The following is a 25,165-nucleotide window of genomic DNA, read 5'->3' as shown; positions in this document are numbered from 1 at the left end:
TTGTGGTGGATAAATAAATAAATAACATGTACCGTAGATATAGGACACTTTCTAATTGACCATTGTCAGATTTGTCATAGTGTAAAATCAATTAAGTGATAAATACTGTACCTTTATTATCACAAATAGAGTCGCCATCTCTCCTTTGTTCCTATACACATAGTATTTCACAAAAGTGTACATGAGAGTATTATCAAGTATGAGAAGCTGGGCCCCAGCAGTGGCGCGACTGGCTGGGGCACCTACACCGTACGCCGGCGACCCGGGTTCGATTCCCGCCCCGTGGTCCCTTCCGGATCCCACCCCGACTCTCTCTCCCACTCACTTCCTGTCAATCTCCACTATCCTATCGGATTAAAGGCATAGCAAGCCCAAAAAATATACTTTAGTATGAGAAGCTGGATAATGGGCAGTGTTGTGGTGTATAGTCCCAGGTAAGGGCTGACACAGGCAGGATAATGGGCAGTGTTGTGGTGTGTAGTCCCAGGTAAGGGCTGACACAGGCACTAGATAAGGGACTGAGCTGACACAACAAAGGGTACACTCTGCTGGCAATAATCATACTATTATAAAACTATCAAAATAGCCTACAAATGTTAAAATAGATAATAGAAACTTCTGTGCTTTCAAATTTGACCGCTGTCTGCTTTATTGATACTGCTGTCAACACATAAAATGGTTTAGGCTACTATAACTAAATTAATGGGGTCAAGTCAAGTCAGCGCTCCTTCATGCACAGAGTGCAACCCAAAGCGCTCACACACAAGACAAAAGATGCCGGACGGAGCGGCGTAGTCGCCAGCGTACCCGTGTGTGACACCAAGACGTAAACAATTTCACAATCAATAAAATAAAATAAACAAAAAACAAATAAAAAAATTTAATTGGCATTGCATATTGGGGTGTTTGCTGGGGAAATACAACTCTCCATGTGAAGTCTTTTAAACAAGCAGAGACTCACCAGAATCTACAGCCTCGAGGTGGGCATTGCCTGGGAACACCCAGACCTTCACAATTGTACAAGTGGGAGTGGGTCTGGAAAAGGTTCATTTACTTACAAGTTCCTGCTGGGCGCAGCAGTGAAATTAAACTTAAGTTGGTACATTAAACTCTTACCAAATAGTTTTGAAAGTAGCAATCTTGTAAACAAAGGTTTTAAAATGCAGTTGTTTACTCAATTCCAAAGAAATATGTCCATATTAGCGATTGTATTTGCCTGCCAGTGCCCGTGTTTTAGGGACATTGGAATTGAGCTTCAATGGCCTCTTGACCAGACCGACCTGCAGAGCAAATCACAAATTTGCCGAAAGTTTGTATGGTATTTCCAGGCTAGGGGATTGCCTGCAAGATCACTCATTGCATGAGCAAAAATACCCTAATCTGAATGGAGCTTCCACGCAGCTCCCATTTTTGACATGAAATGTATGACAGGTCCAGGTGTTACTGATGACATTAATTAAGGTTCTGATTCTGCTACACTTACTTCATTAATTGTAACACCTGTGTTTGTCCTACTATTTTATGTCAAATTGGCTGCTGTGAAAAAGGTATTCTGGACAAAACATGTGAATTGTGACTCATAGGTTGTCTCTCAAACCAACAGTGTAGGCCTACTGAGTGAAGTAGGATACGGTTTGAGACACAGACAGGCTTTGGGATCCTAGTGACTTTGCAGAACGGTGAGTGAGTGATGTGATCCAGTGTGTGTAATCTTTAGTGTAGCAGATGGTCCAAAATTGCATTGTATGTAACAAAAACAATGTAATAATTGGATAATGCATGTGTTGTGCAGGTGATAACACTTTGTGTGTGTGTGTGTGTGTGTGTGTTAGAGGTAATGTGTGAAACAATGCAAGACTCTTGGAAGTTATTGGCCATTTTAAAAGAGCTATGAAATCCTTCAATTGTTGAGGTTTAATTTATTCAAATTATATTGAAATAAATAGAAACAGAATAGAATAAAATGCCGCATCAGGTGACACAAAGTTTGGAATTTCTCCATAACTAACTCACTAACTAACGGAATTGGAGACAATAATAACACACATTATGTATAAGATAAGGGCAAATAGACTATGTATGGATAGTAACAGAATGCTTATTAACCAGCTGTATGCTTAACAGGGAGGGTTGTAATAATTTTTCGCCAATCCTTTGCTGTCTGTCATTACTCTAGAATAGCATCAACGCATACCACAGAGTATACCCTTTGTTGTAAATGTAGCTAATAAGACAACCTGGCTAGCTAGTTAGCTTCATAGTTTTCAGTATCTTCAGCCCCTGGTGCCTTGATGACCGTAACGTTAGCTGGGGACTTAACCGTTTTGTGCATCCTTATTTTTAGCTTAGGTGCAGATATCTTACTCTTTCGTCTGACTGACACTCGCTAGATGTAATTCAGCGTTGGTTTAGTTGTAGGTTTGCGTTGCAAGCTAGCCCGCTTGCTCAACTAGCTGGCGAGCTAGTTAGCAAGCTAGCATTATTCTGAAGCTGGATTGTGAAATAGTCATTTATGTACTATGTTCGCTGTAATTTGAAATGACGCCATATTGATATTTTGAGGTAAAATCGTAACGTTATGTAAATGGACTGTTGAAATGGTTACGCTGGTGGCTACATTGTTAGTGGAAGGTTAGAAGTAGGTGGGTAACTTAGTTAGCATTAGCTAGGATTCCAAATAACGTCAGATAATTGGAAAGGTAAGTTAGGTTAGCACTAAAAGCAGTCCTACTAGCCAGCTTGGTAGCTAGTTCTAACTGTTATCGGTAACAGTTTTCATCATCAATCTGCAGTGCATTCTGAGGTGAGTAGCAGCTAGCCTACACTGACATAGTCCTTTACCATATTCAGTTACTGAAGGTTTATTTATATTAATTAAGTGAGATTACGGTAGATCTGCCCAACTAGTTAATGAGCTAATTAACATGGACTTTATGAGCTGTCGTGGGTTAGAAATAAAAATAACGTATCTGTCGGGAAACACAATAAATTAATTGATTATCGTTTAAGCATAACGTTAAATACACAAAGTAGGCAGATTACCAAGCCTGGTCAGTAACGTTAGCAAACCAACCGCATGACCTGTCCGCAGACACACAAGAAGATTGAATACGATCATCATGACCGCGCGTTTGGCCCAAGCAAGTCGACCTGTTGTTTTCACACCTTATCGTGACATGCAATGCAGTGTATGCTGCTATTCACGAGGGTGTCTTTAGTTGGATGGTGCATCTTTGGCAAAAACTCGACCACAGCTAATGATCTGACATGCTTTACAAAACAATACAGATGGTCAAATACTGTAGTTGGAATTTATCTGTCGCAAACGAGGTTATAATCTAAGGTCCGGTAAATGTCAATTTTCTCATCATCAAAACTTAGAAGATACCTTCATAGAAAGCAGGCCGACATACAAATGAGCCTTTGTTGTAGAAATGGTAATGTACAGGCATTTGCCACTGCTTTGAAGAAGAAGAAAAAAAGATTCAGATCACTTCAAGACATGCACTGACATAGCTTTTACATTTTACATGTTTTCCCCCCGAGTCTGTATGCAGTCTCAATATTTCAACAATATCAACTGATATCTAAATCAAGAGTGTTTTGAATGCATCTGTTGCACAAGTTTTCCATCTGCAAGACACACCCATCATTTATACAATGTTTCCAGTTTATATGCTGTGTTCTCTTGGTGGGTGTCATCATTTCATGCATGTTGAAATTAGATTTCTAGGTTTGTAGATTTTCAAGTATTCAGACTACTAACATTTTCTGGTCTCTATTGCAGTTCCCATCAGTCGGAAATGTACAGGTTAGTTGAGTTCACAGACACCAGCTGCTTAAACATAATTCCTGATGACTGGTATGACAACGGAATAACATGGTGGCCAAACTACAAAAATGACCAAAAGATAAACAATGCCATACAACGAAGGGAGAAGCCTAAGTCCGACTGGTCTTGCTTTGCTGTGCGGGAATTGTCCAAAGCAGGTAACCCCACTCCAAAGGCACTCTTGTGTGCCCATAGAGCTGTCACCAATTAACATGACAGGAATTTAAAACTTCCTGTTGTTTTCAGGTTCATACCAAGAAGCGAGAATGAAATTGAAGAGGGCCATGACTTGCAACAACACAGACCTCCAAAGAGATGGAGATGACGACGGCACAAGCAAAAAAAGAAGACCAAGTGACAAGTAACTCAGCCTGTGTTAAACCATGATGTAGTCCGCACTCTCTGGCAGCTCATATGCCAACTATTGGTGTGGACTCGGATATAACTATTGGCATATGAGCTGCTAGAGTGTGCAGTCTCCTTCTGTTTAGAATATTACGTATCCCGTGACCAGCACCTCAAAAGAATTCTACTTTCGGTGTGCTTTTGCTTTTTCTACTCAAAGATCATGATGTAGTAACAGTAGTAGTAGTAGCTGTAGCATGTTGTATCTAGTATTCTGACTTTTGGCCAATGCCTACTGCCACTGTGGAGTTTATTGAGGTTATATTTACGTCAACATAGCATTGACTGAGTGTAGCTGATGGAGTGCTTGGCACACACATTAAAGGCTATGGCTGATATGCAGTATGTGTCTGTGTTAAGAAGAGGCCGAGGCTCAGCATCTAAAGTAAGGTAACGTTGTCTAGGGTATAATGTTTAGCTGACCTCGGTCCGCAATGTAACCTGAAAGCAAAGATCCAACTAACCTACACACTGGCCCTATGTGATGTAAAGATGTGGAAGCAGAACCTACCGTGTGTGAGTGCAGTGTGTGTGTGTGTGTGTCAGCTTGGGCAGAGCTCCAGTTAGTAATAATAATAATAAGCTTTATTTGTTTAGCACCTTTCATACACAGAATGCAGCTCAAAGTGCTTTACATTTGGAGCATGTAACACAATAATAGAGTCAGTCATTATTATATCTATTATATTATATATATATCACTTTCACTTTTCTTCGTTGCTGTGGCCGTTTATGATCCAATCAGCAACATATCAGAAATATAGAAAATAACATGTAACACAATTATAGAGAAGAGTCAGTCATTCCCCTTCGTTGCTGTGGCCGTTTATGATCCAACCAGCAACATATCAGAAATACTATTATAATACTATAGATATATAAAGGCTTTGCTGACAAATGCTTAGGCTAACAAATGCTTAGCAGTGAACGGTCACTTACCTGTGGCTCTCACTGTCCCAGTCAAGCTATCTCCCGACGTTTCCTGAATAGCCCCAGCGTTTATGGTTAAGTTCAGTTTGTTGTGGGGCTAAGTGGTCCAAATTTTCCTGGCCCACGCTGGGCAAACACACTTGAGGGAAACACAGGCCTCTAATCCCTTCCCAAAGGCCTGACTAAATGTGAGCCCCGGAGTCACTCAGGACAGGTGTTCATTAATCAATTAGCCACAGGTAGTGACATCACTGAAGCCCCACCTGTCAAGTCAGTGCTATCCCTACCATGTGACCCTAACCCATCCTAACAGTCTGTATGTAAAGGCTTTGGCTGATATGTTACATGTTATGTCTCTTAGACTTTTGGAGTTGGAGGACTCCGAGGAGGAGCGCAGTAAAAAGCTCAAGAAGATGACCTCTACAGCAGCCTTCCCTGCTTCCTACGTCAGCCCATCGCCACACTTCTTCGGTAAGACTTCCCACACTCATGCCAGTGTCTTTTACAATATGGATGAGAGGCTAAAGATCGCTTAATACAAATCTATATTATTTGATAACAGCTAAACAGGTATTAAAAGGCATCAAAAGTATGACATTATTAAATTTTGAGTCTCTGCTGTTTACAGCAATGATGCCTGAACAGACGCCCATGGCAGCAGGAAGGACCAGCTCTGTACGAAAGGGCCAGGAAACGTCCACTCGAGGTAATGTCCGAGTCCACACCACACTCTAATAGCCTGTAGACTCTACTAGGATGAATATTTCCTGTTCCTCCTGTTCCTTTGAGTTTTGACTCAAACTTACGAAGATAGATCTCATGTCTTGTAGTTGACTGTTGCCCACATGCATGTAAACAGAGTTGTTTCCGATGCGCATTAGTTTAGTTTCATATATGCACACTTCTCACCTGGCTAATGACTGGGATTATGTGAGCTTGCTGATTTGCTTGCTTATAAGTAAATAAACTAACATCTAACTAACACCCTAATGACAAAATACACCATGTTCACATGTCTACACTGTAAACACAAACAGTCAACCTAACATAAAATGTGTGTGGAAACTAGTTACTTCATTTATTTACTAAATCTGTTTAAGATAAAAACAAATATTTGAATTGAGCACCAGTAACTCAAGTATATTTAAGGTGACTTAAAGTTTCTCTAAGCGATGTTGAGTAACGTCACTTCTGTTGATGTTCAAACGAAACAGAGAGCTAGCTCAACCCCACCCCCCCCTCGTGCAACTGAAACTCTCCTAAACACGCATCTCGTCGGTGAATGGCTGGTCCAGGCTGCACCATGCTGTTTTTGTTGCCATTTTTGGAGCCTGGGCTGTCTACAGAGGCAGGATTTTTTTTCAGTGTATTCGGTTGACAGGCAGCTAGCGGATTGTGAGATGTTTGCTGTATGTGGCAAAAAATTGTTTTAGCTTAGAAACTGTGTGACATCGCTTAGAGCACCTTTTTAAGGCAATTAAGTCAAAAATCAATTCAGCGAAGTTTTGTGCACCCAGTACTGTGAAATGCACACCCTGACAACTGCATCCGATTATTTCAACACTTTTAGCAAAGGACTGGACTGCAAAATGATGCACAGCCTTAAGTCTGTTGCACAAATCTGTGTAGCTAAGGTAGAGGTGCGCACATCCAAAACGCAGGTGCAGGACAAAAGGGTCAGATAATCAAAAACAGTTGAAAGTTGAATGTCCGCACACTTGCTCCCGTTTTGCTTTATCCTTTATTTTTTATTTCACCAAGTGATTCACCACAAATCTGTGTAGAAATTCTGTGAAGGTATTTTTTTTTTAAATAACTTGACGTGTTCGCCAAGCATGCTGGACTAACCCTGAGTACTAATGTACTTCCTCACAGACGCCATGCATGAAAAGACGGCAAGGCCGTCCCAGACGTCAGAGGCCGCCTGCTGCAGCTGGGAGCCCTCTTCCTTCAGAGGTGCCACACCTAAACGTCATCTAGATAAATCATATTGCTGTATCTCTATTGCATGCTCCATCAGTCATTGCTGCAGTAGTCTCTCAGAGCCAGAAACATGGTGGAATGATGGGGGGGGGGGGGGGGGGGGCGGTTATGACTTTGATGTTCCCAGAAGTAGATAAAAGTAACCGTTTGTGGGGGTCGAAATACTTTCATTTTAGTTCACTTTAACCTGGGTTAATCTTAATTGTAATTGTGTTGTACTGTCTGAGATATACATACTGTATACTGAGATACAGAGAGAGCGAGTTCAGATTTCCTATCAGGTTTGTCTGGGTTCACCCCGGCTAGTTGAACTCAGTACAGAAGAGAACCTTGTGTCCTTACTTGACCCAAATGTTTGTTGTATTTTTCATTTTCTTGTTAATTTGTAACAGAAAATTGGGCAACTGATCAAATATTGGCAGTACAGTGTACATTTATACTGAGATACAGTATGTAGATTCACAGCCTGGAGACAAAACTGGTTTAGAATTGCATCACAAACATAACATAACATAACCTAAACAAGCCCACTGGCTTTCCCCCGAAGACCCACCCATAGCATCTGCATATTGGTGCACTTTAACGCAGAATTGCAATCCTCGTTTGAGTCCTTCACTCTGTGGAGACATTTGGGTTGACCCAGAAACTTTAAGTGTGGTTAATGCTGTAATCGTTTCCATCCTCATTGTGTTCAGATCTCTGTGGGTGGGTGAGGCTACTCCTAAAGCACTGAGCTGGTGACAGACAGCTGGTGGTTCTCCCCTGCACTGAATTTAGTAAAAGCCATCGTATTAGTGGGGAGACACGACAAGAATGTTTTACGAGAGAGAACAGCATGCATAAGTGAAAGGCCCTGAACTCCACCTCAGAAGGCAAAACACACAGCATCTTTAAACTTCATCTGTTCATAGAGCTACTAACTTCGGCCAATGGTATTCACCAAATCTGCTGCCCAAGCTGTTGTGCTCCTGTGTTACTAACACTTATTGCTAAGCGTGTGTTTGAAATCTCGGAACATGCTTTAACATAATTGAGTTTACTCATGACTTCATTAACATGTACACTACTTTGGTCTGTGAACAAGAAAAGTATCTATTAGCAAACTTTTATTTAGAGTGCATTTATATTATTAATATGAGCATTGTGTTTCACCAGATATGCTCATGGAACTAGCTCCAATAACAGCTGCACGGTCCATACTGGAGAATAGGGATTGGGATTCACAAACGTCCTTCAGAGGTAAAAACAATACAGCTCTCACACACTAGAGGTCGCCACTGCCCCAGGTAAAGTCAAACCCTAGCCTGGGTGAACCCAGACGGGTTCAATGGGATTCTTTCCAGACGGACCGTCAGAGCGAGTTCAGATTTCCTATCAGGTTTGTCTCGGTTCACCCCGGCTAGTTGAACTCAGTACAGAAGAGAACCTTGTGTCCTTACTTGACCCAAATGTTTGTTGTATTTGTCATTTTCTTGTTAATTTGTAACAGAAAATTGGGCAACTGATCAAATATTGGCAGTACAGTGTACATTTACTCAAAATGTGAGAGTGTGGAGGGAGGGGGAGGGAGGGAAAGACAGCTGTTGTGGCAAACTGTGGGGAACATGATCTGAACATGATCATTATATGATTACTTAGGACTTTGATTACTGTTTGATTACTTTCTGACTATTAACCGAGACTTATACATTGATTTTGCTAAATTTGTTCCGCCATGTCATGAGGTTAATATGCGGGGACAGCTTTCTTTTCTTCATTCTTCTTAATGATTAAAGCATGATGTGATTCTCATTTGGCTATCGGGCACTGCAGTTGATACACGTGTGCGATTAACCCTTAGAACCCGATCAGTGTTGGGCAAGTTACTTCAAAAGCGTAATGCATTATTTATTACTTGTTACGGTCATCTCAAAGTAATTTGTTACATTACAATATTACTGTCCTTGAATTGTAAGGCATTACACTACATTTACATTACTTTCACCAAAATAACAGGAAATATGGATTTGGTGTTCTCAATAGATCTTCATGTGTTCAATGCAGCTCATTACACGGTAGGAGGTGATGTGGTATGGCATAATGACTGAGCTAGGCTTAAGGCTAACAAAAGAACAATATAATGGTTGCAGTTATGACTCATGGGACAATGTAGGCCCCAAAGGCCAAAGGTCACTCACAACTTAATATAGTAAAATATAGCCATAGTGAAATTGTATGTGTTGACTTTAAATTGTTGTCATTCCTTTCCACTTACAGTGGTGTAGACTTAATGCAAATAGTTTGAGAATAATGGCTACGATCTTTGTCTGTAAAAGCAACATTTTAGTTATTCTCACTGCTTGAAATGAGAAGTATAGCCTAACCATGTTAGATCTGTTGCATGAATGGCAGAGATAACTCAAATTCCCTTCCTACAGTCATTTAAACAAGGCAATCAAATTCCAGAACCAGCATAGATGACTTTTTTTAATTCTTGGATAATCTTCTCTGGTGCCAATTGAGCATCTCTCAATTTTGGATTTAAAAAGCAAAGTAACTTCAGTTACTGAGAATTGTACCGAGTAAAATATTACTGAAATTGTATTGGTAATGCCTTACATTACAGCATTACAGCAAAAAGCAACGCATTACTGTAATTACATTACTTTTTTAATGCATTACTCCCAACACTGAACCCGATTGACGCAAAGTGCGTCAAAAAACACACCCTTTCTTCTCTGTTACATTGCTCCGGAACTGTTCATCGCAGCGAGATGAAACCTTTATAGCGTGACAGGGCAGAAGTGGGGCTTTCCAACGAGACGCACTTGTCTGTACGATCAAGTATGAAAATTTCAAAAAAATCATGAAATTAAATCAAATTGCATCATATTTACAGCCTACAGTCTATACTTCTCTGCGTTCACCTGCGCACCCATTACTCTCGTTTGAATTACTCGCGAACCCGTGATCGCATAGATATGGCAAGCATATCAGATGAAAGAGGAGACACAGGGCTATCCATTAGTATCATGTAAATCGATCCTTCTGGCTTATAAAAACAGACGAAGTGACTGCAAAATATTAACGTCATGTACACGAACCAACGCTGCACTCCCATTACTCTCGTTTGAATTACTCGCGGACCCGTGATTGGATAGATATGCCACGTATGTCAGATGAAAGAGGAGACAGAGCTATCATTTGATACCAACTACATCCTTCTGGGTTATAAAACAGACGAAGTGACAGCAAAATAATAACTTCATATAGCTGGACTTACCCCACGTTTTTGTCTGTTTTTGTGGCAAAGCATGTTTATAATCCAACGCTATTGTGTGTTTCTCTATGGCAAAGCATGTTCATAATCCGGTTTTGAGATCCTAGCAAATTCCTGCATGGCATCCAATTCAAGGCTCACATTGCATCCCAATTTGTTCAACAAAGAAACACCTTTTTTGCCTTTACTTTGTTTATGGCAATGCATTATAAAGTTGAGAATCATTATGAGTGCATACACACGCAGGCTAACACGCAAACTCGGGTCAAGTCAGGTCAGATCAGTTCGTGTCACAGATATGGAGCGCAGAAAGGTCATTTTTCATCACTAAATAAAAAATGGCATTTATTTCCGTAAATCACACACCACATATTTCTGTAAATTACTCAGCCCCAGAGTATCCCTCCAACATGGCAATTATATTGCCAGATTCAGGACAGTCTGCCCTACACATAAATGAAATGCATGTAGAGCTATGAACTTACTGTGGTGAGATACATGTCAAAATATAAGAATTTTTATAATATGCTTTTTGTATTTTAATTCTTTAAAAATCAAAATAAAATAAATTCCAGTACTAATACATGGACATGGATGGCAGATCTGCAGCCTAGACTCTGCTGAAAAAAACAATATATAATATGTGTGTGTGGCACTTACAATGACCAGAATAAATCCTTATGAATAAAGGTAGTGAAAATGCCCTAAAAACAGCTTAGGGTTCTAAGGGTTAATACATGTCTTTTGTTTTGTATAAAATGTTGTCCTGCAGTGTATACACAATGCGGCTAATACACAGGAAATTACTGTGTGCTCTGCTCTACTGTGCCCTGCTATGCTAAACCATACTATTTACCACTTTGACAGGAATGATACAACATGAACAGCAGAGCGTAGCCACAGGCACCAGTGCATGGGAGTCACTGACGTCCTTCAGAGGTGGATAGACATGTTAGAACATTCTCTTATCGCGAAAACACTGAGCACTCAAAATCACCTTCATCAACACGCAGTCTATACATCATATATAACCTGCATCAGACTGCAAATACACATGAGTTCCAGTGCCTGTGACAACAAACTCAGAATTAACCACCAGTTTGAACTGCATGATTGTGATGAACATCCATATTATCTGGGTGTCCACCGTGGGAACTGTGTTTAAATGTACTTCGTACTCTTCTGCTGTTGTTTTTCCAGAGATTATGCATCAGCAGGGTCCCATGGCAACGGGTTGGTCCTTGGAAACATCTAGCAGAGGTAACGCCAAAACTGCACAGCTGAAAAAGTTTATTTTCCTTTATTTTCAGTTCATCAAAAGCCTAAAGTCTCTGGGGGTACTCAATATTTACCTTGTCAGACAATACCTTTGGACAAATGTTCTAAAATTAGCTGTAGCCCTGATTGCTGTTGGTTTACACTTTTACCCCCACTGTGTCGTGCACATTCTGCTGAACTGCAGTTATGTGTTTTGTTGTGGATGATGCAGTGAAGTATATGTTTGTATGGTCTACTTCTGTGTATATTTTATGTGGTATGTTGCAAGTTTGCGATGCAGTGACTGAAGCCCAAGATGAATGGGGGACAATAAAGTATACTTTATCTTATCTTATGTATAGGGGATATATTATCTTATGTATAGGGGATATATTATCTTGTATTATCTGATAGGTGATACAGTAGTTGCACTTTTTGGTTGAGCAGAGAGAAGTATCAGCACCCATTATGAAATCACATGTACTAGTTGTACATTTTGTACCAGGTGTACTAGTTACTCATTGTTTTATCCCCGTTGTTTGGTGATCGCCGGTGTTGTGTGTCCCTCCCCAGAGCTGAGTTCTGATAACACCTCCACCGGGCCCACTGAATCCAGACACCGGGACTGGGGCGCCTCCACGACCTGCAGAGGTAAACCCCATCACCTCGCTGCAAACTAGCCTCACAGCCAACCACATTTGAGAAATTTGCAGTGAAATTGATAGACAAGGTTTCCTGAAGGTTTCCTAAAATTTAGAGGACACGTGTCGCCCCCTCCCCCCTCTGCTCCCCCCTCATATTCACCCGCCCCCCTCTGGCTGAAGAAGAGAGGAATGCCTTTGCCACAGTTGAGGTATGTAACCAGTTTAGAGTGTTGATATAGTTCACTTTTAACTACGTGTATGTGTGCGCAAGATGGTCACCCCTTTGTGTCCTCTGAAATTAACTTTTTTTTTCATCCATTAGAGCCTTTAACTTTGTGTGAAGTGTCTGCACTGAAACCAAAGGCAAATGAATAATGATTAATTATTCATTAATGTCAATGTATATGCTAGGTGCAATATCATAATAGACCACGGGGGGCATCTGACTAGTGCTGCAGGTGTAACAGCTTTGTGCGCACACATAGTCGTAGTTAAAACTGAGTATATTGGCAGCCGTAGGAGCAAACCACCCACCCACCCACACCACCCCTGGCCGTGCCCTTACAGTAGGTAGCCGTGGTGACGTGCTGTGCTGCAACCTCGTGCTGACCAGCTGTGTGGAGTATTTATCGACTACATGGTTCCTGACTGTCACCCACTTTGACCTCCATTCCATCCCCATTCCGTGAAAAAAAAAAACACTTCCTGTATGATTACTCTGCCCTAACCTACCTAGCTGCCTGAATTACCTGAGCACAGCCCAATGTCATACACACACTCTCCCCTGTCCAGGAAGTGTAAGCAAGGCATTAGTATTATGACTCATATGCTTCATGTTTAGACAGTATATGTGGATTAAGTCGTTGTAATTCTCCTTTGCATAGAGAACCTAGAGAGACCAGTGTGAGGCTGCTTTGTGTTAACACGATACATCCTTCTATGTCTGCACATTAATGTGCCACTTTGTTTTAACCACATGCGTCAGTGAAGTTTAACCCAAAGGTGAAGACACGACGCAAACAAGTTAAACAGTTACAGAACACCATGATTACAGAACAATGCTTGGCATAGCTAAGCCTTGGCATCTTCTCCCCAGTACACACACACACACACACACACACACACACACACACACACAGTCTAGTCACAGTACCACAAATGCACATAGAATCAAAACGTTGCTCACCAGACTGCTAATTTTTGTACTAATCTTGGTATCGCCTCTGAATAAACACCACTGTTGCCAAAATACATTTTAGTACAGTTATCCATGGACCTGTCTTTGTTCTGTCCAGGTTGTGGTCATCGTTTGTATTTATATAATGCTTCTCTTGCCCGTTGTCTGTGGCACTCGCATAAAGACAATGCTAGTTTGGTTCAATTTCATCATAAGCAATAAGGAAGTTATCTGTCTAACCAACTAATCAACTAACAAACTAATGTGATATGGTAGAATATTAGATGACTGTTGCATAGAGGTGTGCAAAAAAACACTTAAGTAATAAAATAAAATAACAAAAGTCTTACATCACAGATCATCCTTCAGTGGTGTGAGCATGTTCTGTTCCTCTCCCCAGAGACGACTCCTGATCAGCCACCTACTGGAGGCTCAGAGCTAAGAAGCAGCGAGTGTGCAGCTCCTACAGCCTGCAGAGGTAAGAAATGTGTACACACACACACACACACACACACACACACACACTTTGACATACACATACACACTCTCTCTCTCTCTCTCTTTCTATCTCTCTCAAACACACTCTCTCACACACACACACTAACACACACTTTGACATACACATAGACACACTCTCTCTCTCTCTCTTTCTATCTCTCTATCTCTCTCACACACACACTCACACACACACTCACACACACACACACACACACACACACACACACACACATTTACACACACATACACTAACACACACTTTGACATACACATACACACACACTCTCTCTATCTCTCTCAAACACACTCTCACACACACACACACACACACACACACACTAATACACACACTTTGACATACACATACACACACTCTCTCTCTCTCTCTATCTCTCACACACACTCTCACACACACTCTCACACACACACACACACTCACACACACACACACACACACACGTTTACACTCTTATACACTCACAGTCAGGTTGTATAGTGAGCCGTATATTTTAAAATAAGGAAACATCTAATCCCCTTATAATAACATCCCCTTTGTCTTTACAGAGACTGAAGTTTCTTCAACATCCATGACTTTCCGGAATGGACGTGGTGACCAAATTCCATGCAATGGTAAGGTAACAAAGAATCATCAGATTTTTCTCAAATGGACACAAAACCTGTTAGCAAGGTACTTCTAGGACTAGTTAGTGAGGGCCTTTCAGGACTAGTTAGTGAGGCCCTTTTAGGAATAGTGAGGTACTTCTAGGACTAGTTAGTGAGACCTGTAGTAAAAGTTAAGTATCAATCCACAAAGAGGCAAAAAGTAACTCCGAGGCAAGCTGACCGTACGGCAGAGTACAAAGCTTTGTAACCCGTCTCCGGTGTTGTGAATAAACACACAAGCATCCTAGGCAAGCATGAGGGCAACAAGTCTGTCTCAGACAAAGTCTTACCATTACTTACAGGACTAAAACAGGTGTTCACAATGTATTACACCATTACTTACAGGACTAAAACAGGTGTTCACAATGTATTACACCATTACTTACAGGACTAAAACACAGGTGTTCACAATGTATTACACCATTACTTACAGGACTAAAACACAGGTGTTCACAATGTATTACACCATTACTTACAGGACTAAAACAGGTGTTCACAATGTATTACAAGGAATAGTGCTAACACAGGTGTTGATGATGGATTATAAAGAAAAGAATAGTGAAAGAGTTGTCATGAGAAGAGATAAGCTGTTATGACTCCCTAAGGGAGGTGGACTTCAGGTCATGGATCAAGGGAAATTCAAAATTACTGACATCATCCCTTTAATGTCTACATTTCTTTAAAGTGTAGCCAGTTGGACAACAACAACCCCAGTAATAATTAAACAGCTAGCTAATGGACATTTCCCAACAGACCCTTTCGGGATTAGTTAGTGAGGCGCTTCTAGGACTAGTTAGTGAGACCCTTTTGGGACTAGTTAGTGAGCAGTGTTTGTACTGGCTCAAATAGTAACAAAAATGCAGGAGAGAGTGTGACGAATAAGCTTCTAAGGGTTTATTTCATAACATGAATTTACCAAACTTAACAGTATCAAACTTAAAGAATCAAATAGAACACAAAACAATCCACTCTCCCCCCACACGTCACACCATGACCAGGCCCTCTTTATGTCATAAATGTGTATAAAAGTGCATAAATATTTATAAAACATACTCATCCTGAACAAAATATCAATTTTATGCCCCTCCCCCAAACCTGTGTCACAGCTTCTGTAATCCGGGCCCTGGAAGACAGAAAAAAGACAGAGAGAAAGGCATCGGGTAATAAATAGCAAAGTATTATTCAGAGGGAGCACAGGGCAAGGCATCTGCAATCACATTATCTAAGCCTTTAATGTGGCAATTTCAAATTGTACAGTTGCAGAAAAAGAGCCCAGCTCATTAAACGCTGATGTGGGTTTTTAAGTGAGTGCAAAAAAGGTAAAGGATTGTGGTCACAATATACTACCAGAGAAACAGCACCAGCTGTAAATACACTGCACAACCCTCCAGACCAGTGACCACAGTGCTCATCAGGCATTGGAAGGTGGCAGGTGCAATTCGTACGCCAAAACGTATTACTTTCTAGGAGAACAACCCCTGAGTTGTCAGCAACACTTAAGATCAGATTTACTAACAAACCTCGCTGCACCAACCTGGTCTACACAATCCTCGACTCGGGCAACAGAAAACTATCTGGTTTTGTGACCGCATTGAGTTTTCAATAACCCTAAAGGTACCATCTGGCTTGTTAACCAGAAGACATGGTGATGCCCAGGCTGATGCAGAAGTTTCAGCCAGACCATTGTTGAGAAGGCACTGTACCTCTGTGTCTGATAAAAACACTGTCTGATTAGGGAAACATCACCAACATCTACATCAGGTTCCAACAAATATGTCTGAGTCAGAGTGTCTAAAAAAAGAGTATAGGAAACTCATGAATTAAATGGATTAACTCAACACGCTTGTCCTTGGCCAAGTGTTGCGCACAAGTCTCAGAATTGTGCAAGCGTGCACATAAGACACCATCGTCATCTGCACTGTCACCAGAGAAACAAGAGGAACAGCAGGACAGATAACCATCACTCAAAGCCACAGGCTGCGCAACAGTTTCATACTGGGTTTATCTGACCATTCATGGTATGGCTTAAGCAGGTTAACGTGACACAACCGAGTGCTTTTTCTCCTGTCGGGAGTGGCAATTACATAATTAATGTCTGACACCATTCTGACAACGGTGTATGGGCCAGAAAACATTGCCTGAAATGATGACGACATAACTGGCAGAAGAGCAAGCACTTTATCACCCACTGCAAATAGCCAATGCTGAGTTCGCTGGTCATACCGTTGCTTCATCTTTTAAAACCATTAACATAATCACACAAGGTTTTTGGTGGTTCCTGGAGGTCCACACCATCCTTTAGGACCGCCAAAGGCCCACGCACAGAGTGGCTAAAGACTAATTCATTAGGGCTGAACCCTGTACTTTCTTGCACCACCTCTCTAGAGGCAAGCAGCAGCCATGGCCAAACCTTCCTCCCAGTCCCAACTCCATACAATAAGCATGGAGTAGGGTCTTCAGCGTCTGGTGGAAATGTTCAAGGGTGCCTAGGCTTTGAGGGTGGTAAGTTTTGTTATGTTTACTATGAAGCTGGAGAAATATTACTAGGGATGTCAAGGTATCTGCATAATTATTAGAGGACACGCAGGGATACGAGAGGATATCTCACAGGGTTCAGAACTAGCGCACCACTCACCAGCAAAATCAAAAACATAAATAGCCACCGACATCCAATCAAAAAATAGTGTTTGTTGTATCCGGGTAAAATTCCAAAATAGGACATCCCCTCCCTGAAACCATGTTATGCTTGTGCGCTTATGTGGGGTTACACGTTTAAGATATCAAAACTGCACCAAAATTATTTTTATTCAGAAATTTAACTGTTATTTTGGTAAACCAGCCTACTTATGGCACTTTAACAGTGTGTGTAAATCAGGCCTTTCTACAAACACTTGTAACGCTGTAGGCCTAGCTCACTTTATGGCAAAATTATTTTCCTATTTATAAACTAAACTAAACTGTCGGACATTAAGAAAACATAATGAAGTGTCGTTGTAGGTTTGTGTAACCCAGACATCAGCAACGTTCATTTTATACGACCTATCACTCTTGTGGCTGCCTGCATTTTCCCTGTCGTCACGGCTGCAACTTTCGCACTCGTTTGTGCTTTTTAGCGGCGCGTTCATCAGGTCCCGGGACACCCGTCTGAGCCTCCATGGACCATGTTAACAATGAATGAAATTAGCTTATTATCAATGAGTGTTATCAATGTGAGCGAGTATACTACACATATTTTTTTCTCTAAAGATACAGGACTGCTGCAGACAATGAGCTGCCAACCACCATAATGTAATAGCAACAAAAAATAATGAACTTGCTGTCCTTTTCAAATATAATAATCTTGACGGTGGGATATTCTATGGCTCACCAATTTACGAGATATATGTACGGAGTGACTAAATCAAAAGTTATTTCAACTGACATGCTTCCTGTTGACAAAAAAAACACAAATGGTTTCCCCTTGATATAAAGGCTGACATAAGAGACATAAGCTATGCAAGATGGATACAAATCCTAGACTGTCCTGGAAAATAAACAAAAACAAGATATAGGATGTATACAATGACAAATTCAAGGTCTCAAAGTGTTAATGCTTCTTTCCAAAAATCTCACCAGAAGTTGTTATTTAAGGGTTGTTTTTTTTTTTTTAATTCTTCTGGGGGAGCATGCCCCCAGACCCAGACCTAACTAAGCTGAGTTACCAACCTTTTGAATTTCACATCTGTGCCTGGGGGGCCCATTTCACATCTGTGCACATCTGTGCTTGGGGGGCCCATTTCACATCTGTGCACATCTGTGCCTGGGGGGCCCATTTCACATCTGTGCCTGGGGGGCCCATTTCACATCTGTGCACATCTGTGCCTGGGGGGCCCATTTCACATCTGGGGGGCCCATTTCACATCTGTGCACATCTGTGCCTGGGGGGCCCATTTCACATCTGATAATCTGCCCATGTGTGCACACCTTTTGCTACATAGTGCGCAAGTTTTACACGCTTATTTTAATAAATGGTGCACTCATCTTAGTAAATAATGCACTTACTTTATTCAATTCTATACACAAGCGAAACATTTTACTGAGTGAGTGTCTTCAGCACCAAGTATCGGATGGTGGAAGACACAACATGGCTCCCCCACTGAAATGCCAGTGAAAGGTGTCCATTTTCTCACCAGCAAACCTTCTTGAACAGAATAACCATGAGCCATACTCTCAAAACACTAGAGAATGATCTGCATGCTGCACGACTGGTGGTGCAGGTCACAGCACAAGCAGCAAACACATTATTATTAGTCATTAGTTTCATTCCTCAGCTTAAAGCTCAAGCAGAAAGGCCTGGAGGAACTTCATCAGAAGCAGATGCTAAGAAGGGTTGAATCTATCCTGTCAGATAGTTCTCATCCCTTACAGGCTGAATTTCAGATGTTGCCATCTGGATCACGCTTTAAACTCCCAAAATTCAGAACCAACAGATATAAACACTCTTTTGTAACTACAGCCATTCTACTTCTTAATTCTATATAAAGAACCACAGATCCCCTCCCCCCCACACACTCATACTGTGATTGTATTGACAATAAAGTAACTTGAACTTGAGAAGTAGTCACCACAGGCATTAACAGAGTTACTCTGTCAAACACGTCCATTGCCCAGATTATTTCCAGATAACCCATCAACAGGGAGGGTAGAACGTATTCCTAACTCAACCTCCCCCTCTTCCAACTCAAGAGTATAGCACAACCTTGTGTAAAGGGACTTCAAAAGTACTGAGATCAATACCTCTAATCAAAAGAGACCTCCCAGACCTTGACAAAGAAGAAAATAGACTCCAAAACAAAGGATACTGACGCTACAGTTTCACACAGGATTTCTACAGGAATCTACAGGACTTTTCTTCCTATTAATGAAACAAATCCTTCTCTATTTTTTTTTTTTTTTTTAAGTATATATATTTTTTTGGGGGGCTTTTTATGCCTTTAATTTGATAGTACAGTGGAGAATGACAGGAAGCGAGTGAGAGAGAGAGTCGGGGTGGGATCCGGAAAGGACTCAAACGGGAATCAAACCCGGGTCGCCGGCGTATGGTGCAGGTGCCCCAGCCAGTTGCGCCACGGCTGGGGCCAAATCCTTCTATATTTTTAAGTACTTCTTTATATCAAAAAAAGCCTTTAAAAGGTTCTTCCACAAACTTTTCGACAGGTGATTCCATCCTTCAAGCAATTAAGACTCAACATCAGGTATTATCGCAAACTCAATGAACATACGAGAACATGAAATGGGAAGGCCAGTGATATTACCATAAGCCCAATAACCATTTCCTTTTAAGCACAAAAAAAAGTGCAGACTCCTAGAACAATAGACGCAGGTAAAGGTGCTGGCGGAAATCTATTTAAACAAGCCCCCATTTTGTTACAACTGGCTCAAATAGTAAGAAAAATGCAGCAGAGAGTATGCAGCAAAACAAGTATCAAACTTAAAGAATCAAATAGAACACAAAACAATCCACTCTCCCCCCCACGTCACGGCATGACCAGGCCCTCTTTAATGCCATCGGGTTAGGACACGCCTCACACGCCGGTTCGTCCAATCAATTAACACAAGGAACCAGGCCTACAGTAGGGACAAGACAAGAGCAAAGAGCAAAACAGGAAAATATGCATTGCAGGGCGAACTGACTGAAATGGATGTAACAGTTGTGTTGTGTCGATGAGGACCTAACCGCTAAGCACTGGTTGACCACAGCAGCAGAATTCCACCTGCTGAACATCATGGAGTCCCTGCGTCAGCAGCAGATGCAGCACGCCGTGGCCCTCAACACCATCATCAACATCCTGCAGGGCCGCGTGAACGCCCGCAACGCTGCCGGCGACGCCTCCAAGGACCCGGCCGAGATGCCGCAGGACATCTCCTACCCGCTCATGGACCTGCGGGAGCTGGAGAAGCAGGAGGTCTGGCTGGAGAACGCAGCCAACACGCTGGCCAAGACCAAGATGGTGAGCGGAGCCAGCACAGTCACACACAGTCACACACACACACACACACACACACACACACACACACACACATACACACTTGTTAAAATGTAAATGGTGATTTGAGCTAAACACATACACCCTCTGGCCAAGACCAAAATGGTGAGCAGAGCTCACAACCACTCACACACACCGGCCAAAACCAACACACAGGCTGGCCTGAGCCAAAATGGTGAGCAGAACTCTCTCTCACACACACACACACACACACACTCTTACATACTCGCTCCTGTGAGCAGAACTAACACAAAGCAACAGATCAGAACTAAACCCACCATGGTGAGATGGCCTACATGATAGAGTCTGAACCCACCATGGTGAGATGAAGTACATGATAGTCTGATGAGTTAGATCTGGTGGTGAGTTTTTTTTAATTTATTTTTTTTATTCTTTGAGTTTATTTTCCCATTATTTGGCAGATAACGTTTCCACCTTGCGGTCTTCCTCAGATTCACTTGCAAACACAGGCTTGGTCAGAGACTTTCTAATGAAGAGACACAGCACTCAAAAAATCCTCCATAGAAATGCATGGGGCTAGTTTGTACACACATATTCCACCCCTTCCGTGGCAAAACGTCGACATGTGAATACATTGAGCCAATCATGTGGTATGATGTTAATACATTGAGCCAATCATATGGTGTGTTGTGAAGACATCTTGCCAATCATGTGTTGTGAACTCGCCGCTGGAGCAAGATTGCAGTAGATTGGTGTTGTGAAGCCTTGTGCATGCGCATTTCTACTGAATAGGAAGCCCGATGAGTGCCCAAAAAGCGTTGCTATATGGCCGCCGAGTGGAGGGACTTGCCTAAAAGGACTTTGGCTTGGTACATGATCTAAATCACCTGTCTAGAGGGGTGGAGTCAGCTCAGTGATTCATTAACCCTTGCAGGTACAGCATGCAAGCTTAGATGTGCACAAAGTCTCCTTGTGGGCCACCATGGTGAGATGACCTACATGGTGAGATGACTACATGAGTCTGATGAGTCAGATCTGTTAACAGCAGTCTGCAATGACGCCACTTTTTTGATGCTGGCAAACCACAACACCAATCCTGTTGTAATGCTGCTGAGAATACTATGCTAAATTGTGGTACTGTTAATGTTTTCATTACATTGATAATTTATCAAATTTAGATCAATAAAATACCTGGGTTAAGTCTACACTAGTATGTTGTAACACAACATAGTGGAGAACGTAGCATTGCTCTTACACACTGCATTTGTCTTTCTGTAGATTGCATACCTTGGAGCCATCGGCGGCAAGGACTTGAAGACCACCGTGTGGAAGATCATGTCCACACTGATTCATAACAACCTGGGCAAACAGCTCAACTGGAAAGGGGTGAACGACAAGCGAGCCTTTAGCTCCCTGTTGCTCAAATCTGTCATCATACGTGAGTAGAGTAGATGGGAGACCATAACATTGCATCCTGCACTTCTCTTTATTACAGTGAGATGTTGATATTGTTTTATTACAGTGAGATGTCAATATTACAGTTTTTTGGGGTTTGTTTTACCAGAGATCCTGCCATGTATTGTTCTACCTGTGCGCTTAACACAGGTGATTTCACTAATTAACTGTTCTACCTGGCTTAAGAGCTGTGCTAATTAGAATCAGCTGATTAAGTGAATGGTTGGAACAAAAATGTGGCAGGATTTTTACTTTCTGAAGTCGGACATTTACACCTCTGTTTTTTTACAATCATTTGCACACGTCTCCATGCCCACTTGCACAAAACACACTCAAAACACTGAATGCATTCACCGTATCGGTGTGTCATTTTGCATTGCTTTCATAGCAAAATACAATCAGTCGCAGTTTCCTGCGCCTCTCTCAGTCAATGTTCACCACCATCAAAATTCTGTAGAACAACAGCAAATTTTGCAGACATTTAGATACTCTGTACAAAACAGTTCAATTCAAATTCAGAACCTGCCAAAACAGTATCGTAAACGTGCTAATTACCAACAATTTTGTTCGAAAATTCTTAAACAACGATGTTTTTTAATACTTCAAAATAACATTTGATAAATTAACCTTACATTTTTCAGTAACCATAGGTGTGTAGATTTGAACAAAATCTAGTTTGGTTCTTACCGGGGCTTTTACTGCCTGAAATATCCGATTTTATGTACCACGCTCGGAGTTTAGTGCTGGGCTGGTGGGTGCATATTCCCAAACTTCTCACGGCACATCAACGGTTAGCCCGAGAATTCTCGTCGCAATTCAAAATTCCACTGGAGCTCCAAGCGAATTTGTACATGCAGCCTTACAAGACTGTTCACAGTCACCGAGTCACGGTAAAATGTAATTTTTGGTACATAGCTAATTAAGATACACTTATGGTGTGGGTGCTTGCGTTTCTTTAGGAAGCCGCTGTCTTGGTTTGTATAGAAATGAAAATTAAGTGACACATGTAAGATGATGGACATACGAGACGGTTGGGAATATGTGACATTCCGATAGATCACTAAGGATAGAAATGGGCTGGCTGGATATACAAATTAAACTATGCACTGGAAATGAGAAAGATAATGATTTAGGCCTTGTGTCCACCAATCGCATAGCGGCGGCTATTTTCTATACAAATCCTATGAAGTTCAGTGCTCACAGCGCTCAGCGCCCTCAGCGGAAAAAAGCCCTCAGCGCTGACTGTTTTCTTTCTGCAGCGCTCAGAGCACTGAAAGCAACTTTTAGAACAGCGTTGGGCTTATCAATATCACTTCTCTCTCGACGACCAATCAAAACTAAGCAACAGTAAACACTTGACCAAAGCGCTCTGAAAATAAGGTTGAGGGCGCTGTCAGCACGCGATTGGTGGACACAGGCCCTTAGTGTGTTCTTTAGAGCAGTGTTTCCCAAAGACTGGGTCGGGATTTTTATTTGGGTCGCCAGCACAATTTATGTTGTCTAATAGGCCTAACTTATACCATTTAGCCAGGAAAGCTATCAGTTTTCTATTATGATATAGTTTGTTTACCACAGTCACGGGCACGGCCCTCTGGGCAATTTTGCATTTAGAATAGCTCTGAAACTGTTATGTTTACATAGGAATTGACGGTGTTATGAATCCATTTCTCTGCAACGCAACGTAGCCAACAATATCTCTTTTTAGAAATACAGATGTATTTAGAAATACTATGCTGAAGAGTGACGACTGTGTAGCATGCAAGAATATCCCCATGAAAAGTTTGAGAACCTGTGGCCTAAAACAATATTGATGGTTGCATGTTAGATCTGAAGTGAAATAAGTATTTATATTTATAAGTATGAGTATAAGTATAAGTATATATACTCTTTTGATCCCGTGAGGGAAATTTGGTCTCTGCATTTATCCCAATCCGTGAATTAGTGAAACACACTCAGCACACAGTGAACACACAGTGAGGTGAAGCACACACTAATCCCGGCGCAGTGTACACACAGTGAGGTGAAGCACACACTAATCCCGGCGCAGTGAGCTGCCTGCAACAACAGCGGCGCTCGGGGTTAGATGCCTTGCTCAAGGGCACTTCAGCCGTGCCTACTGGTCGGGGTTCGAACCGGCAACCCTCCGGTTGCAAGTCAGAAGCGCTAACCAGTAGGCCACGGCTGCCCAAACATCATGTGATTCATGATCATTATGATCGTGTGTTTTGTTCTTTAATTCCTTGGCTTTGATTTGTTTTACTATTCGTAGGCGGTGTTCGGAAAAATCCCCACTACACAAAAACCACAGACTCTGAGATTGAGAAGCTGATAATCCGCTGGCTGAATCTGGCCGGAGACCGCGACGGGGGCAGGAAACAGCGTGAGCTGGCCAAGCGTGGGCTGAACATGCCCGACCACGCCAAAGGCCTCCAGCCGCCCAAACCCATGCCCCCTGGTGCCAGCTCCGCCGCCACTGACGCGGCCGCCGCCGCCGCCCGAAAACTGCCCGACCACCTCAACAAAGCCCAGAACCGGCCCCGCACGACAGATCCCAGGGTGCCCGAACCCACCGAGTCCGAACGGCTCCGCGACCAGATGGACCCAAACCTGAACCGGCCCGAGAACAGCTGGACCCTGTTCCAGTCGTCGGCGCCGGTTCTGATGGACCCCAGGAACGTCCGGCTGAACTTGTAGTTGACCGCGGCGTTGGACACTTCTCCAGCCCACTGATGCGTCAGCACTGCAGCAGTGATGTACATAGGCACACAGTAAGGCCATATAATGACAATATTTAAGTCTCTATATCATTTGTACTATTATTATTATTAATATTATTGTTATTATTATTATTATTATTATTATCACAAGATTATTAACCTTACGGGGTAAAGGCACAAATAGTCATGATTGACTATACCTTAAATGTTTAAGCCATTCTGGGTTTATATATATAAAAAAAAAAACATCAGTTGAATCCAGTTTAGCCATTATGCTGTTTCACATGTAAAATAAGCTAAACAGCTCCTCAAGGTCCGAACCCAAAAACAAAGAGTTTGATTTGTTTATCGGTATATT

The 25,165-nt window shown here is 41.9% G+C and overlaps 1 protein-coding gene across 1 annotated transcript; it reads left to right on the top strand.

Annotated features, from left to right (window-relative positions):
* Nucleotides 1–2,151: 2,151 nt before the first annotated feature.
* LOC143112064 (uncharacterized) lies at nt 2,152–24,784 on the top strand. The gene is made up of 15 exons (XM_076274314.1): nt 2,152–2,803; nt 3,788–3,990; nt 4,079–4,193; nt 5,529–5,638; nt 5,796–5,873; nt 7,043–7,123; nt 8,306–8,389; nt 11,277–11,348; nt 11,610–11,669; nt 12,240–12,317; nt 13,888–13,965; nt 14,550–14,615; nt 20,388–20,638; nt 21,914–22,073; nt 24,360–24,784. The coding sequence occupies exons 2-15, from the start codon at nt 3,804–3,806 to the stop codon at nt 24,782–24,784; spliced, it is 1,845 nt and encodes a 614-aa protein (XP_076130429.1). The 5' UTR covers nt 2,152–2,803; nt 3,788–3,803.
* Nucleotides 24,785–25,165: the final 381 nt, after the last annotated feature.

Source organism: Alosa pseudoharengus, unplaced genomic scaffold (genome assembly GCF_046254945.1).
Source record: "Alosa pseudoharengus isolate Yale_2024_CS ecotype anadromous, Long Island Sound unplaced genomic scaffold, YU_APseudo_1.1 YU_APseudo_1.1_scf_8, whole genome shotgun sequence".
Taxonomy (NCBI): Eukaryota; Metazoa; Chordata; class Actinopteri; order Clupeiformes; family Clupeidae; genus Alosa; species Alosa pseudoharengus.
Note: the sequence above shows the minus strand (reverse complement) of the source record. Positions and strands in the feature narration are given on the sequence as shown.